Source organism: Cinclus cinclus, chromosome 15 (assembly GCF_963662255.1).
Source record: "Cinclus cinclus chromosome 15, bCinCin1.1, whole genome shotgun sequence".
Taxonomy (NCBI): domain Eukaryota; kingdom Metazoa; phylum Chordata; class Aves; order Passeriformes; family Cinclidae; genus Cinclus; species Cinclus cinclus.
Window position 1 is genome coordinate 4,409,666 of NC_085060.1, and position 15,352 is coordinate 4,425,017.

Sequence of the window (15,352 nt, forward strand, 5' to 3'; positions counted from 1 at the left end):
TGCTAACGCAGTGTCTTTGTGCCAGCCAGCACATGCACTTCCAGAAAACGACATTTCTTTCCCAATGTATGCACTGTCACCAGCTGCAGCACCACAGATTTACCCCAAGCACAAACCTCAGCCTCACACCAGACCCCCCCCAGCCATAGCCCCACTGCCATTCACACCCATGGATGCCACAGCAGATGTTTTTCAAGCAGGCAGCAAGTTTCCATCCTTGCTATGGGCAAATCTGCAAGAGGATGAATCCTCAGGGTCGGTAAGTCTCCAGATTCCTTCAGTTTTCCAAGCTGGCTCCTGCAGCCACCCGGTGAAGCCATTATCACCATCTCCAGCTGTGCTGTTAGCAAGCAGGTCTTGCTGGGGTTTTGCACCCAGGGAAGCACTACCTGCCCCTCCTTCTGCCTTCACCACATCAGGATGCTTACGAGGAATCTTTTGCAGGCTGAAAGGAGCTGTAGGGGAGGACTGGGGGCCCAAGCAGCAGACAGGACCTACAGAGGTCTGCACTGGCCACTGCTCGGGCACAGGAGAGAAGCTGAGTCCCAGAGGATTTTCGGGAGGAGCTCGGCCCCTTGGGCTGCTGGCAGCTGGGATAGCTGGACATACACAAACCCTGCCTGTCCACCAGCTTCTCCTGCTGCAAAGGGCACAACGGGCCCTTTCAGCCCCGGCTCTGGGAAGGAAAGGTCAAGGAGCTGCTTTTGTGTGCAAGCCCCATCCTCCCCAGCAGCACAAGAGATCATGCATCTCCCTGAGGGGCTCCACCGAGCAAAGGGAAAGCAGGGCCAAAGCAGGGCCACCATCGCCCCAGCCCAGGCTCCTGGAGCACCCCTTTGCAGGGCTGCTTCCTTGCAAGTCACACACTTGGCTCCACAGCCTCAGACACAGGGAGAGAGGGGCCAGGAGAAGGGAGCCAGCACAGCCTGTTTTCCCTCTGCACAGCCAAGGAATTTCTTTTGTGCAGAGCAGGGTTTGGCACATTCCAGTGCAGAGCGGCTCCGGCACCGCTGTGCCGTGCCGTGCTGTGCCGTGCCGTGCCTGCCGCAGCACCGCTGGGACAGGAGCTGTCCTGGCACAGGCAGTGTGCCCCCAGCACAGGCAGCTCCAGGGACAGGGGGCTGGTCACAAGAAGGGCTGGGCTGTGCTCAGAGGAGTCTGGCAGAACATGGTGCATGTGCAGAGCAACACTGGCCATGATTGCAGTGACCGATACGTTCAACACAACACCAATGCATACTGGACACAACACAGGTTGGGGCTTCTGGAGACCCCAGAACAGCTTATTCTTAAAAAAAAAAAAAAAAAAAAAAAAAAAAAAAAAAAAAAAGGAAAGTCATATCCCTGTAATTTTTCTAACTTGGATGGACTAACTTGGCAAAGTCCATGGTGTTTGTCACTGCTGGTAGCTCTACTATGGCCTGATGCATTTTGATGTTCAAACTCCAATCAGCCTGTGTGTGTTCTTGGAGAGCATTACCTGCAGGAGCAGGCGGCCTGAGGACAGGGATACACCATGCTCACACGTTCATCTTCCCCAGGGGCTGAAAAAAAAGCAGTGCTGTGTTGCTGAAAGGCAGCAAGAGGAAGCAAAGGCCACTCCAGAGCCAGAAGCATCTGGCATGGTGTGGGGCAGTGAGACAGGAGTACTTGCACTGAGCAGTGTCTTTGCTTTCCTGCAAATCCTCCTCCCACACTGAGCCAGCCCTGTGACTCAGAGCACACTTCAGACAGAGACACTGGCCCACTGGGAAAAAGAGGGGTAAAAATAAAAATGGAAATAGAAATGTTCTGTCACCCTTGCAGTGTTGTTACTGGCCTCCAGTGGGTACGGACTGTGGACACGAGGCAACCCAGTGTGTGCCAGCTGTGTGTGGCTACAGTGAGCACACAGTGTCCATGCTGGGACAGAGGAATTCATAAACCTACACTCCAAGGGGAAGCGGGGAGGGAGCCGAGAGGGGGGGCGGAAGTAATTAATGCAAATTCCTAGTTTAGGTAAACACATCTAGAGAAAGGCTCAGTCTGGCATGGGGAATTAATATCCTGTTAAACCAGCTGAAAAGGTCACCAGTAAACAAGCGACACTCCCAACACTCCCTCGTGCCAGGGCTGATAGGACACCAAGACAAACGGCTGAGAGCAGGGAGCTGGGGACTCTGCAGCATCCGCCTGCCAGCGTGCAGCTGCAGCCAGCTCGGCGTGCATGCAGACTGTTTTCTGCAGCCACTCTCTCTCCACAGAGCTTCTGCACTAATAGCAACAGCCCTGGGCAAATCTGCTTCCCTACCTCCACACAGCCCCAGGGAAGACTGGCCAGCAGACAAAGCAGCCAGGGGTTTTGGGCTAATGTCAGGTTGGTCAAGGTCACAGCCCTGCTAGGACCCCTGCCTCCAGGCTGGGGATCATTTAGAGAGTGGGTTGTATAAATTAAGAGATAAGAAAGAAGATGTACACTGCCTCCTTCAGTGTGGGGGCCCACCTGCCCTGGGGAGTCCACCCTTGGCACATGTCTCTCCTGCTGCTGGCAGAGACATTCCAGCGCAAGACCTTTGAAAGGACGTGCTGGGACTGAAAGTCTCCAGATGATGCTGCAACAGCAAGGGAGAAAAAAGGATAGAATAATATTTCTCAGGACACAACACTCAACTTCATTTTCAATAGAAAACCTGAAACACAGAGGAGCTGCTGGCAAATTCTTTCTGCAGGCACAGACGTGGCTGCAGAGGTGTGAAGAAAAGGTGAGAGCTGCCAAGAGAACAGCAAGGGAGAGCACCGGGGCTGAGACAGCCTTGGGTCAAAATGCACTGAGAGTGAGCCACAGATGTGGAGCTCTGCACCCTGGGGTCTGGGTCTTCCTCTAAGAGTGCAGAGCCTCTGGGGTGCTTTCCCTTCCTTCTCACCAGGGAAACTCAGCTTCTCTCCCAGGAGGTCCAGGAACAAAAACCACCAGGGCTGCATGCATTTCCTGAGGCCCACAATGAACAGAATGTAAGGAGAATAGCAAGATAGTTGTGTGTTTTGCACAGAGAAGCTGCATAGTCCAGAAAAACTTCAGATGTATTTGTCTCAATCCACATGGAGAACTTTATATAGCGCTCAAAAATACCATTTCCTTGTGTCCAGCCCAAGACAAGCCTTGCTGTTAAGTCTCTTGTGAAATGGAGCTGCTAACAGTGCGTTGCCCAGAAGTGCTGGTGGGTCTAAGCACAAGAAAGGCCAGAATACCCCAAAGGAGCCTGGATACATGTTGATTCTCTCTTAAAAGACAGAAAAATTTAGTTTTCCTTCCTGGACACACCAGGCCTGCACTGCACAGACAGTGCTCACAGCAGGGCAGGATCCATCAGCAGGTGCTGGATAGATCAGACATTGTCTGATCAAGGTTTTACCTCTTGTCCTCAATCAGGCTGAGGAATGCTGTTCATTACACACGCCCAGTGACTGCAGCCCTGGTATCTCCTGCCTAAGCCCTGGAGGGGAAAGACAGCCCAGCTCCCTGGCATTACATGCCATGTGTTTCCATAGAATGCATTGGTCAGTGCCAGGCACTAGCGTGGGATCAGGCTCCCGGGAGACCCCACTCAACACAAGGCTGCAAGGACTGCAAGGCAGGGGCTTACCCAGCAGAGCCTGGAAGAGCTCACTTTGGAAGATGTGCGAGACTTTTCCAATGGAAGCTTTTAACTCCTGCTCCTCCGGGGACCGCAGGGTGCTTTGGTATCTGGTCAGAATTTCCACTGCCCGTTCAGTGTCTGCAGAGATGACACAGGAGTAACAAGGCATTAACGTTGTAGGATGTTAAGGGAAGGCTCGAGTGCAGTCTGGGATAATGCCTCAAGCTGCCTTCCGGTCTGGATTTTTAAAAATCAGACAGCCACAAAAGCAGTTGCCTTACACACACCTAGGAAATCTAACTCTGCTAAGAGGTACTGAGGGCCCATGGTGGAGACCTGAGCAAGGACTGGAAGAGAGGTAGTTCTCCCACCAAGCCTGAAAATCAGGGGCTAAAATCAGATTGACTCAACTCTGAACTCTGTGGCACTGGGCAACTTGAACACCTCTGCTGCCTCCCAGGCACAGAAGCTGTTCAGGAGCTGGACACATTCTGGTTACACAGGGCTATGAATACTACTGCAGGAACTGCAGCCTCCCACATAGGGCCAGATGGCTGCAGCAAAGCTGAGCGTAGGCCCATTCACGTAGTGCTAACAGCTCAGCAACAGGATGGCAAAACTTGGGTTTCTACAGGGTGAAGCATAAGAATTGCTCAAAGCGGCAAGCAGCCATGGGTCAGCAGGAAACAAGTAGGAAATGAACATGATGCCTTGGGGCCAGAGGAGATGCTGGTGAGGGGGGGAGCTGCAGGCTGCCACGAAGCAACATTTTGGTTAATGACTGGGCTAGACATAGCTATGAGAAATCCCTGGACCTAAAAGAGCAGAGCTGTGATCTCTCTGCCTGGACACCTCCACACTTCTCTGGGCAGCCAGCCAGACCTGCCAGTGCAGCCCCAACCTCAGATGTGACCCATGTCTCAGGCAGGTGGTGAGCTCCTGTGGACCTTGAGACGATCCCTGCCCTAACAGTGGATACTTCCCTTTGTCACCCAGGCAGACTGCAGACAAAGAGTGTCTGTGTGAGAAGGCAGGGAAGCTGTCCCGCCACGGCTGGAGACTCATCTTTTAAGCCAGGAGCTCATGCAGAAAGGATGACCCTACTCATCACAGGGCTCTCGAGAATTCAGGTCATCAAACAAGGGCGCCTGTGTCTGCTCGGGTACGTGCCACCTGGTGTCCCAGCTCGCCCAGCCTCACAGCTTGTCCTCGGCCGAAAGGGAAAGGGGGTCTTCCTGCCTGTGTTACCAGCCCACACTGACTCATCGTGGGAGCAGAACGGAGAAAGGAGTCTGGGGAAGCATGAATAGCTCTGGCTTAGAGCTGGGCTCCACACTTGCTCCACATAAAGCAGGGACTTCCTGGAGCTTTAAGGCAATCCTAGCCCTGTGCTATTACTAAGAGCTTCCCTTTCTTCAAGGTAAAATAGTGGCTTCAGACACTACCCAGCATACCATAAACAGGGCTGAGATGTCATTGCCTGGTCATTCCTGACCTTATCAGTAGGACTGAAGAAGCAGATGGAGAGCTAGGGCTCCACTGGACACAAAGACTGCAAACCTGGTGTAAACTTCCCACTGCAGCCCAGGCTGCGCAGCAAGAGCAGCATGCACTGCGCTGACCCCTGTGCTGCTGGCCACTCGTACCTGTGACAAGCCAGAGCAGGGCCAGAGCAGGGCACTGCTGGCTCCCGATCTGGGCAAGTGCCATGCGCTCAGAGTGGCAGGGAGACCAGAGGACCCTTCCTACAGCTCCCAAGAAACAGCACATGGAACGCAAGGCCCATCTCCACGTGCCTCAAGGTGCATGCAAGTATCACTTACATGAAATCCCTCCTCGCAGAGCCCAAAGCCCCCATGCCCGCTCTCCTCCCCGCAGCACGCAGGGGAACTGCAAGCAGAGCATCCCACGGCCACCCACTCTGAGACACGGCAGCACAACGTGTCCACGGCCCGAGGAAGGCGTGGAGCGAGGGCCCCCAGTCCTCGGGTCTTAACCCCGGGATCGCACGGCCGCCCGCGGCGGGGAGCGAGGGCAGGAGCTCCGGGGCAGGAGAGCAGAGCACCGGGTGCGGTCCCAGCGGGGCAGACACTTGTTGAGCGCGGGCCCGCGGTGCCCCGGCGCGGCGGGCAGGGCCGGGCAATGCGCTCCTTACCTTCCCGGCGGATCATCGCTCCGCCGTGGCCGACGGCCGCTCCGCTCCGTGCCAGCCCTCGAGCGGCCGAGCCGCCGCCCGCCCCACCCCGCCCCGCCCGAACCGGCCCGGGAGCCGCCCCCCGGCCGCCGGCACCGCCTCCGGGAGCGCCCCGCCACCGCCGCTCTGCCCCGCGGTGCGGCTGCTCGGAGCCGGCCGGGAGGCTCGGCCTGCGCGCGGGAGCCGCGCCTGGCTCGGCCACCCTTCCCTGCCCGCTGCGGAGGGCCCGGTTCCACGCCCGGTTCCCCGCGCCGTCAGTAGGTGGCACGGAGGCGCCGCGGAGCGAGCCAGCCCCGGGCCGGTACCGTCCGGGCTGCGCCGGCTCCTTCTCCGGGCCGGCAGCGCCGCCGTCAGGGAAAGGTGCTGAAGGGAGGACGTGCCCGCCGCACCCCTGCGGGCTCTGTCTGCCGCTCCTCTGCTTTATTCACATAAATAGACAGCAACTAGTCAAACTGACACGATACCCCTCTCCCTGTTCAAGGCCCTGCTGCAACGTGACCGATGCCGAGTCCCGCCGCTCCCTCTGCTGCCCTGGAGCAGCAGCAGGAACTTGAGCGCGGTCCTGCCAGCCCCTGATACCCACCACCCCGAGCCCTGCTTCTTTTCTTCCCCGAGCAACAGGCATGAACTGCTGCATGGAGTGCCGGACCCTGTCCCGTGAACACGAAGCCAGCAGCACTAAGGACAGGATTTCAGTCCAGGATAGGAGGGTGAAGAGCTCAGCTTCCCCTTTGTCTTGTGAAAAGTCACTCCACATCCCCCCTTCCTGTTCCTCAAGCCATGGGACAGGGCAGTCCCCAGGGAAGCAGCCCTTAAAGCAGGTGCCCCATCCCTGGCTGCAGAGCTGCTGACAACAGGCTCTTCCCCTGCACCTAACAGCTACCCAAATCCCCGCTCCTGTCCAACCCCAACGGAGAGGTCCCAGCTCCAGCACTGCTGGATATTCTGCCCCTAGGCCACCCCTGCAAAGCTTTAGTTCCTAGCTGTCAGTGGGAAATGAGAACCCAGTTCCAAGTCTTTTCAGCTGAGGGCAGCTGTGCACCATGAAAGGAGCCAGGAAGGCCACGGTAGAAGGGAGGCTTGAAGGAAAGGAGCCTCAAAGCTGGCCTGAGTAGTGCTCCCCGCTTGAGCTGTGCAGGGCTCTGGCTGCCCCTCCCACAGCTGATGCAGGCGTCACTCTTGCATCAAGCTGTTGATCTTTGTGAGCAGCACATCCGTCTCAGACTCTGAGGAGACAGAGAAAAAAAACAGTCAGTGTGGGCAGCCACCATCCCACAGTGACAGGCAGAGTAGCCTGAAAAGCAGGTTTGAGTATATTCAGGGAATGTGGGATTCCCCAGTGCTGTCCCCAAAGGGCTGCTTGCTAAGGGCAGGACAGGAGGAACTCCCTGGGCTGGGATTCCCTTCCCTCCCCCAGCCATCCAAAACCACTCCATCATATTTTCTGGAGAAAGCTTCCTGCCTGTCAGGGAGAGTCCCACAGGCAGAGCCTGGCTCCAAGGGAGGGAAGCTCCCATTCCGTGTGCACTCACCCGCTGGCCATCTTCTGCGGGAACATTTCCTAGGAGATGGAATAGCATCCATGTTAGCATGCAAGTCTGGTCTCACCATTCCCTCCCCTGAGCTGCCAGCTGGAGGCTGTGGGGCCCCGCAGTCCCAGAGGGAACTGCTCTCAGTGCCTGCAGCACTGGTAAAAAGGAGCAGGACCAGGATCCCCCAGCCTCAGCCCACCAAGCCCTAGGACACAGTGGGTTAGGAAGTGTGAACTAAGACATCCAGCAGCTTGAGGCAGCGTCAGGGCTGACTTTTAGCAGCAGCTTGGAGATAAAAGTTGCCTCTACACACTTCTGTCTTACTTAGCCAGACAGGAAAGAACCCCCCTCAGGATCTGAGTCCAGAGAGGGGTGGCAGCGGGTTTGGGTCTGCACCAGCCACCCAGGGCACAGGACAGCCTCCCCCAACAGGCCTGCCTTGGGAGGGGGAAAGGGATCAAACCTACTTCATCAAGACAAAGGCCCAGATGATGTTAAGGAAGGAAAAGCAGTCTACAACGATCCAGATCATGAGGTATGTGCTGCTGGGCTGCAAGGCAATGAGACAAGCCATTGAACACCAGATAGGGGTGGTGTGCTGTGGCACAGCCCTGCCTGCTGTGTCACCAGTCCCTTCTACAGGGTCACATGTTCCCATGCCAGTACAGCAGTGAGCACAAGTCAGCCTCCAGGCAGCTGCACAGGGCTGCTGCAGAAAGGGACCCACAAGTACCTGGGACACTGTCTGGGCTGTGGGGCAGGGTGAAGGATGGAGGGGTCACTTACAAGCAGCCAGATGGGGTGTTTCATCTCCTTCAGCACCTGGCAGGCGTTGGTGGTGACAGAGCTCACCCCCGAGCACCACAGCACAGAGAAGAGCCAGGGCTGGTTCACCACATACAAGTTGACAGAGATGTTGTCGTGGCGGTACTGCCTGCGTGGGGACAGCTGTGGTCAGACTAGCAGACAGCAGGGTCCCACCACATTCTGCACAGCCAGACGGGGACTGTACATTTGGGATATGATCTAGCATTTGCAGCCACATGGAGCAACTGTCTAGATTTCCAGACCGAGGGCAGATTTGCTGGCAGGGCAGAGGACTGCAGCCAGCTCCACCCTCTGCACCAGCCCTGCCTGACAGGAACACTTGTTCACAAGGCACACACCCAGCTCTTCCCAGAAGCACGCTCAGCACCCTCACCTCTGCTGGCTTCTGGGACAGTCCCCAGACTCCCACAGCTCCCAGGTACTTGGACAAAGCGTTCTCACCTGATCTCCTCAGAGCTCATGTCCTGGTAGGGCAGATTGACGTGCAGTACTGGCTCCTTCTCATTCTCGAGTCTCTTCCGGCCATAGACGTGCTGGACACCTGGAGCCTGCTGTTTGACGTCTTCCCTGAACCCATCTGGAAGCCAGAGGACCTAAGCAAGAGTCAGAGAGCACATGCAGAGGAGAGGTACTCCAGGGAGTTTGCTCTCTTCCAGTATTCCCTCACAGGTCCAGGCCCACATTGCCGGCTTAGACAGCTGCTTCCTGCCCCCCATCTCCACTTTTAGCTCCTCCATGAGGATCTGAGCCAGGACAGTCTCCTGAGAGCTTGCCCCAGCCAAGAAATAAATACAGGTCCCACCGAAAGGAGAAAGCAGTTCCAGCCTAAGAAACTGCAACAGTTAAGTCCTTTCTGGGTCCTTGAATGGCTCAAGAAGTGAATCCATTTATCCCCAACTCTGCAGCAAGAATGCACCTTGGATCAGCACTATAGTAGAAGTCTTTTCTATGTCCCCTCCTGCTCTGCATTCCCAGAAGGCCAAGGAAGGTGATTTGAGTGCTGATTTGTCCCCTGAGGGCAGCACATATCCTTTGCTGTAGGTGTTGGATAAAGCATAAAGGGAACACAGGAGGGTGCAGCAGGAGTCCAAGAGCTGCAGGGGAGAGGTGTGGTGGAGTGTGAGGAGGTGGAAGCCTCAGCATTGTATTCCTGCTCACGATGGCAGCGTTGGTCTCCTCCCTAGACTGAGTCAATTTTTACACACCAGGGTGGCCAGTGCTGGGAAACCAAAGTATTTGGAGGGATAGTCTGAAGCTGTAGGCATTAAAAACCCTAATTATTGGCAACTTCTCCCAGCTAGACAACCTCACACCTGGGCAGGGCTGCCCAGCAGAGATCACGTATGGGGACATGGAGTATAGGGTGTCAGGGATGGTCAGTGTGGCTGGCAGGGCAGCTCCCACCATGGCAGGGGTGTGACAACAGGGTGGTGACCAGCTCACCTGCTGCAGAGGGATGCCTGACTGTAAAATCACTTCCAGAGTGACATTGACAAAGTTCTGGTAGTCACTGTGGTTCTCAGGACGAAGGTCAAACATGATGGAGATGTTGCTCTGCTTCGCTGCCTCTAGAGCCTGTCCCAGGGATGGGATCTTCTGTTTAGCTGCCTCCTTGCGATCATCAGGAGAAAGGCTCTGCACAGTGGGAAAAGGCCTTCGCTGCAAGGGTGAGAGAGGGGCAGTCATCACAGGCAGATCACCTGCAAGCTTCCACATCCCAAACTTGTGCCTGTATCTGACTCTCAGTTTCCTACACTGGCCTCTTCATGTGCTCTCCAGTGCAGACATGCACAGGGAACCTCCCTATGCACATCCATGGGCACCTCTATCCTTCTCCCCCACTAACAACAGAATTCAAGCAGCTCCAACACCTGTGGGCATTCAAAGCTGCTCAGCAGTAGTTAGTCACCTTTTGGGAAGAACCTGGCCACAGCTGCCTTCAGGCCCAGGCAGGCTGTGCAGCTCAGAGCAAACACAAGACATCCCCTCTCAAAGCAGCCTCCTCCATGACTCAGCTGAGGAGTCAGAACAAATCCCAGCTTGGGGCATAACCGCACCCAAGGAATTTGTGCAGCCTTCTGCACCCTGTCCAGGTCTCTGCTAGGACCAGTGCTCCAGAGGGAAGGTTCTGGAGCCCTAGGGCAGGGCTAATGCTTCACCCCAAAGTGCTCCCATTCCTCACCACCACCCTAAGGACATTCCTGACCTCCAGAAACCAGCTGCCAGCATCCAGCTGCTGGAGGTCTGTCCAGTTGAAGGCAGTGCTGTTCAGGGCAGCCCTCTCAGGGAATACAGCCTGCACATTGGTAGTCCTGGTGAGTTCCTCATCATGCATGAGGAATGGGACCCCATCAGCACTGGTAAAGGAGCACAGAGGAAAGCCATATGTTGTAAGCTGTTTGTATCCTATCCCCGCCTTGGCATTTCTACCCCCTCCCAGCCACCTGCTAGAGTAACTCCCACCTTTATTCTACTTGTGGCCCTTTACACAAAAAATGCACCTAGAGACCAAGCCAGCAACCAAGTAGTTCCTTGCTCTCTGAAACAGCTGTCCCAATAACAGGATTACATGAGATGAACTGCAGGCAGGATCAGTTTTCCAAGCAGTACCCCTCCCCTAATGGAACCTCCCTCGCTGGAGGGCAATCTGCATGGGGAGGACACAAACCCACTACCTCTCCCAAATCATTGGGACACCAAGCTGGAGCCAGTCCCATACTGGGAAGATGGGAGTGGCAGAGCCCTTTGAACAGGGCTGCCTCCAAATGCAGGCTCTGTCAGCTCCCCAGGTGTCTCCCAGAATGTCCCCTGTGGGAGGTGACATCAGACCCCTTCCTCCCTCTGAGCCCCTTTACCTCACCATGACGTCTGTCTCAAAGACTTGCACATCACAGTCCACTGCCTTGTGCAGTGACATGAGGGTGTTCTCAGGGGCCAGCTGGAAAAAGGAATGGTGTTAGTGCAGAGAGCAGGGGCAGGATGGGGCAGGAGGCAGGCACTCATCCTGCCTGGATGTACCCAGCAGCTTGGCTGGGCTCTAGGGCAACCACAATGAGACTGGGGTGACCTGGGCATGGTGGGGGATGGAAAAGGACAGGGGATAGACAGAGCCTGCCTCATCCCTACTCCCTAGCCCACACTACGCAGCCAGGCTTTCTGCTGAGAGTTGCATACTCCTGGTCCAGTAGTGCTCAGGAAGCAGCTCTGTCCTGCAGCTGCTGCAATCCCCCTCCTCACCCTGTGCTCACCCATCCTCCAAGCCTGAGCTGCCCTGGCTGCTGTGGGGATACCACTGTTCTGAGCTGGCCAGAGCTTGCCCAGGCCTGTGGCCACAAAGATATGTGCCCCACAGCCAGGCACAACCTGGCTTTTTCTGCCCTACCAGCCTGCTCCATCCACCCTGACCACTGCCAGGGTGCTGGTCACTCACCATGGGTGCTCCTCGATGGCCAACTAGGGCTGGCTTGGGGGGAAGCTCTTTCTCCTCCATGATACAAGGGGAGGTGATTCCCAAGGGAGCCAGGTATAGTGCAATCATTGCTGCACAGTACATAAGCAGCAGAAACACCTTGAGACCTGCAGAAGTTAGAGGGGATGAGGTACAGAGGAAGTATTTTGTAGGTCACTAGGAATAAGCCAAGGCTGCTTCACCTGGCATTAACCTGTCATTGCCCTAGGTCAAACATAGCATCCCCAGCCTCGGGAACACCGTGGATTTATTCTTGGCCCACTACGTGTCCTTGCCCAGCTCAGCACTTCTGCAGCACTCTGCCAGCTGTAGCCCTCTTTCAGCTGCAAAGCAGGGAGGGCTGAAGCTGCAACAAGGGCTGGTCATGAGAAGCAGCCAAGAGCAGGCATTATTACCACACTGGAGACCTGTTCCTACTGCACTGATGCTCCCTGAGCACCATTCTGCCAACAGTGCTGCTCAGCTGGGTGGCAGGAAGCAGGGTACCAGCCAAGCTGAGCAGGGGAGACCTTGGAGGGAGATTACCTGTACTGCGGGTGTGGTAGATGAAGCTGGCCAGGGGCCAGGCAAGGAGAGTCATTCCCCCCACAGTTCCAATGTGCAGGAAGGGACCTGTTGCCTGGGGAGGCAAAAAAAAACCCGGGGTGTCAGCCAGCATGAGTCCCTGTCCCCAAAATACACATGCTCCAATGCCAGGGATCTGCCCCTGCAGCCAATACTGCTGGAAGATCCACAGTGCCAGGGAGGGAGGGACAGGCTCCTGGGGGACAGAACAGACTCCCTGCTCTGGTCCAGCCACCATTCATCAGTGTGCTCCAGGTAGGACTGCAGGGGAAGAAGGAGCACCTTGCCTGGCCAGGCAGCAGAAGTCAAGGGCAGGGAATTAACTCCCAGTGCACACACCCATGCTGGGGGTTTCATTCAGCACCCTTCAGCTCAACCCCTCAGGCCAGGCACTGGGTACAGCTGGGAAGTCCTTGCTCTCGGGGTGACTCACCTGCAGGGAGATACGTGCACTTTTCCACTCCTCTGCCCACTTTATTCCCAGCCCTGTGAAGGCTGCAGCCACCACCAGGGCAGTTAGGATCAGCAGGATCTGTGGGGCATGCACAGGGCAATTAGGGGAGCACACAGCATCTTGCAGGCCAGGCAGAGTCCTCCTCATCCCTTCCTTATGAACCCCTGCAAGCCCTGATACCCACTTTCCACATCTGGGTTTGCAGCTGAGCTCTGTGCTCCACACTTTGAGCTCTGGGAATATTCCCATCCCACAGACATGTGGCTGAGGAGCTGACAGCTGCAGCCCAGCTCAGCAGGGACACACAGCCACTTAGTGGGGTCACAGCAGCCATACACAGCCCCAGCAGACTGGTCTCAGCTTCTGAAGGTGCAAGGGCAGCCAGGGCAGGCACCATCTCCCTGCACCCTCAGTCTCTCACCTTGTGCACCCAGTGTAGCTTCAAGGGCTGGCCGCAGAGCTGCAAGCACAAAGCGAGGACCTGCAAGGGCAAGGAGCTGTCAGAGCTGGGCTGTGCCCCACACCTCACCCCTCACAGGACACAGGACTCAGCCACAGAAGCTCGGGCCCCCTGGCACAGGCAGAGGCTCTGGTCTTGCTCAGGCTGACCTGGCTCCAGATGCTGCAGGCTCCTCCCAGCTCAGGGCAGCCTGTGCTCAGCACAGATCCATTCCCCCCAGCCCAGCAGGATCAGGAGGGCTCACCAGCAGCACAGATGAGTAGCTGATCAGCACAGCTGTAGCTATGAGCAGGACCAGGGACCAGTCTAGCCACAGCTTCCTCTGCCTGAAGATGAATCTGCCAGCAAAGGGGAGGGTCAGAGGGGCAGGCGTGACATGGGGAACAAGGCTGGATGTGGGATCCTACTCACTCGTTGAAGTTGTGGAGATCATTGAGGATGATGATAGCGAAGTAGAGCCACACCAGCGTGAAGAGGAAGATGCAGAAGAGGAAGAAGAACCAACTGCAGTCATACTGAAAGCCAGAGATGAGAGTTATACATATTCCCTCAGGGCACCTAGCGCCCAGCCAGGTTTCTGAGACCCCTGGGTATCACTCAGCCAGCAGCAGTGGGGAGCACAGGGGGTCACAGCAAAAACTGGCCCAGGGGTCCAGGCACTGAGCTGTCCCATGGAGAGGGACCAGAGCCACCCTGGCAGCCTCTTTTGGCTGGACCCATGCTACAGAAAGATGGATCAGCATGTCCTACAACAAAATAAAAATCTGCCTGTGCCAAGCTGGGGAGGACAGCCCCTGTGACAAGACTGCCTCCATTCCCATGCAGCACTCCATGGGAACAGGCAGGGAGTTTGGACATAAGAATGGGTCTGGAGGCAGCTCCCATTTCCTTCTAGCTGGATGATCCATGGGCTGGGCAGAGAAAGGGTGCAGGGCCTCAGAACTACCCTTGTAGTGGTGAGTCTCCAGACTGGGTCCAGCTACATTGTCCACAGCCACTAGTCCCACGTGTGTGGGGAGGGTGAGGGGTGCCAGAAGGACACCTAGCAACCCAGACTTATTTGTACATTCCAGGCAAAACAGGACAAGCAGCAGCAGAGCCACTCCCATGGGAGTAGGAGACCTCAGAGAATCCCAGGGCCTCACCACTCCCAGGTTACAAATTGCTGGGGACACCCTCCTGGTGGGGCCACACCCAGCCCAGGAACTGTCTCCCACGTGCCTGGCCAGGTGCCCCAGGACCTGCTGCCAGCTCAGCCCTAGGGCTCTGCTCTGCTGAGGCACGTGCAAACCCCACTGCAGATGCACACTAATGCTGCTCTACCCTTCTTGTCACCCAGCAGGAGCACAGCTCACCCTCTCACCGCTCCAGCCTAGGGCAGTTCCTGGACGGTGAGGGTGCCAGGTAGCACCCCAGCTTTCCTGGGGCTCAGCCCTGGAAAGCAGGAGCAGCAGCAAGAGGTCAGCAGCTCAGTGTCTGAGCTGAGCATCCCAGCCAGACCCCTTCCCCACCCCAGCCACCACTCTAAGACTCCCACAAAGGAGCTGGCAAGCCTGAGCTCAGCACGACTCAAGTATCACCTTGGTGGTTCTCAAGCCCTTCCTCTTCTCCTTCTTGGCAGTAATCCACTGGCAGCTGTAGGGGCAGAGCAGGCAGGTGGCACAGGTAGAGCAGCAACCAGGGGGGTCTGCCATAGCAGCAGACTGTCCCAGAGCAAAGGTCAGGTGTCCTGTGGGGCATACACACAGTGTGTTGGCACAGACCTCCCAACGCACTGCACCCACCCCGTGGGGATGGAGCACTGAAGCATTTTGTGTCCAGGTACCCTGGCAGGTGGCCCAGAGTGCTGGGACATAGAGGTGGGGCTGCTGGTGGTTGTGTCCCCAGGCAAGGCATGGTGCCAAGGCAAGAAGCAGCACAGGGTGCAGCCCAACCTGTTCAGCAGGCTGTGTTGGGACCCTTTATCCAACAAGCTGGAGCAAGTCTGGAGCTGGCAGGGAGCAGGGCCTGCTCCCCAGCCCAGGGTTCAGCACTCCGCCTGGGAGCCAGGACCACTGTGCAGGGTCTAGGGGCAAGCAGCCTAGCCAGACAGCAACGCTGCACCCAGGCTTCCCCACCTAAAAGGACTGCCCAGTGCCATGCCACATGCCTGGGGCTCCTGATTGCAGCTAAGGGTACATGCAACATCCTGGGAAGTTCCCGTTCTGACCCCTAAGTCCAGGTCCTTGCTGATG

The 15,352-nt window shown here is 56.6% G+C and overlaps 2 protein-coding genes across 2 annotated transcripts in view; both read right to left on the minus strand.

The window, feature by feature from the left end:
- DLG3 (discs large MAGUK scaffold protein 3) overlaps positions 1–5,819 on the minus strand; it is a 79,625-nt gene extending 73,806 nt beyond the window's left edge. Inside the window, exons 1-2 of the mRNA XM_062503042.1 lie at positions 5,773–5,819; positions 3,624–3,755 (exon numbers count right to left, since the gene is read on the minus strand). Of these exons, the coding sequence (XP_062359026.1) occupies positions 3,624–3,755; positions 5,773–5,788 (148 nt within the window). The 5' untranslated portion in view covers positions 5,789–5,819. The remainder of the gene's footprint in view (positions 1–3,623; positions 3,756–5,772) is intronic.
- Positions 5,820–6,984: 1,165 nt separating this feature from the next.
- On the minus strand, positions 6,985–14,812 carry GDPD2 (glycerophosphodiester phosphodiesterase domain containing 2). Its single transcript, XM_062502964.1, has 15 exons — positions 14,699–14,812; positions 13,530–13,633; positions 13,363–13,456; positions 13,080–13,139; positions 12,638–12,736; positions 12,166–12,259; positions 11,602–11,747; positions 11,027–11,109; positions 10,378–10,528; positions 9,615–9,830; positions 8,613–8,764; positions 8,130–8,277; positions 7,811–7,893; positions 7,344–7,372; positions 6,985–7,037 (listed from the first exon to the last, which is right to left on the minus strand). The coding sequence occupies exons 1-15, from the start codon at positions 14,810–14,812 to the stop codon at positions 6,985–6,987; spliced, it is 1,626 nt and encodes a 541-aa protein (XP_062358948.1).
- Between the last annotated feature and the right edge of the window lie 540 nt (positions 14,813–15,352).

What these genes read in the sequence shown, in the direction of transcription:
- GDPD2 (XM_062502964.1), bottom strand. Translation starts at nt 14,812, where the DNA reads ATGGCAGACCCCCCTGGTTGCTGCTCTACCTGTGCCACCTGCCTGCTC. An exon ending in AGGGCTTGAGAACCACCAAG is followed by an intron (nt 13,634 to 14,698) that starts GTGATACTTGAG and finishes TCTGGCTTTCAG; the next exon opens with TATGACTGCAGTTGGTTCTT. An exon ending in GCTACTCATCTGTGCTGCTG is followed by an intron (nt 13,140 to 13,362) that starts GTGAGCCCTCCT and finishes TTGCCCTTGCAG; the next exon opens with GTCCTCGCTTTGTGCTTGCA.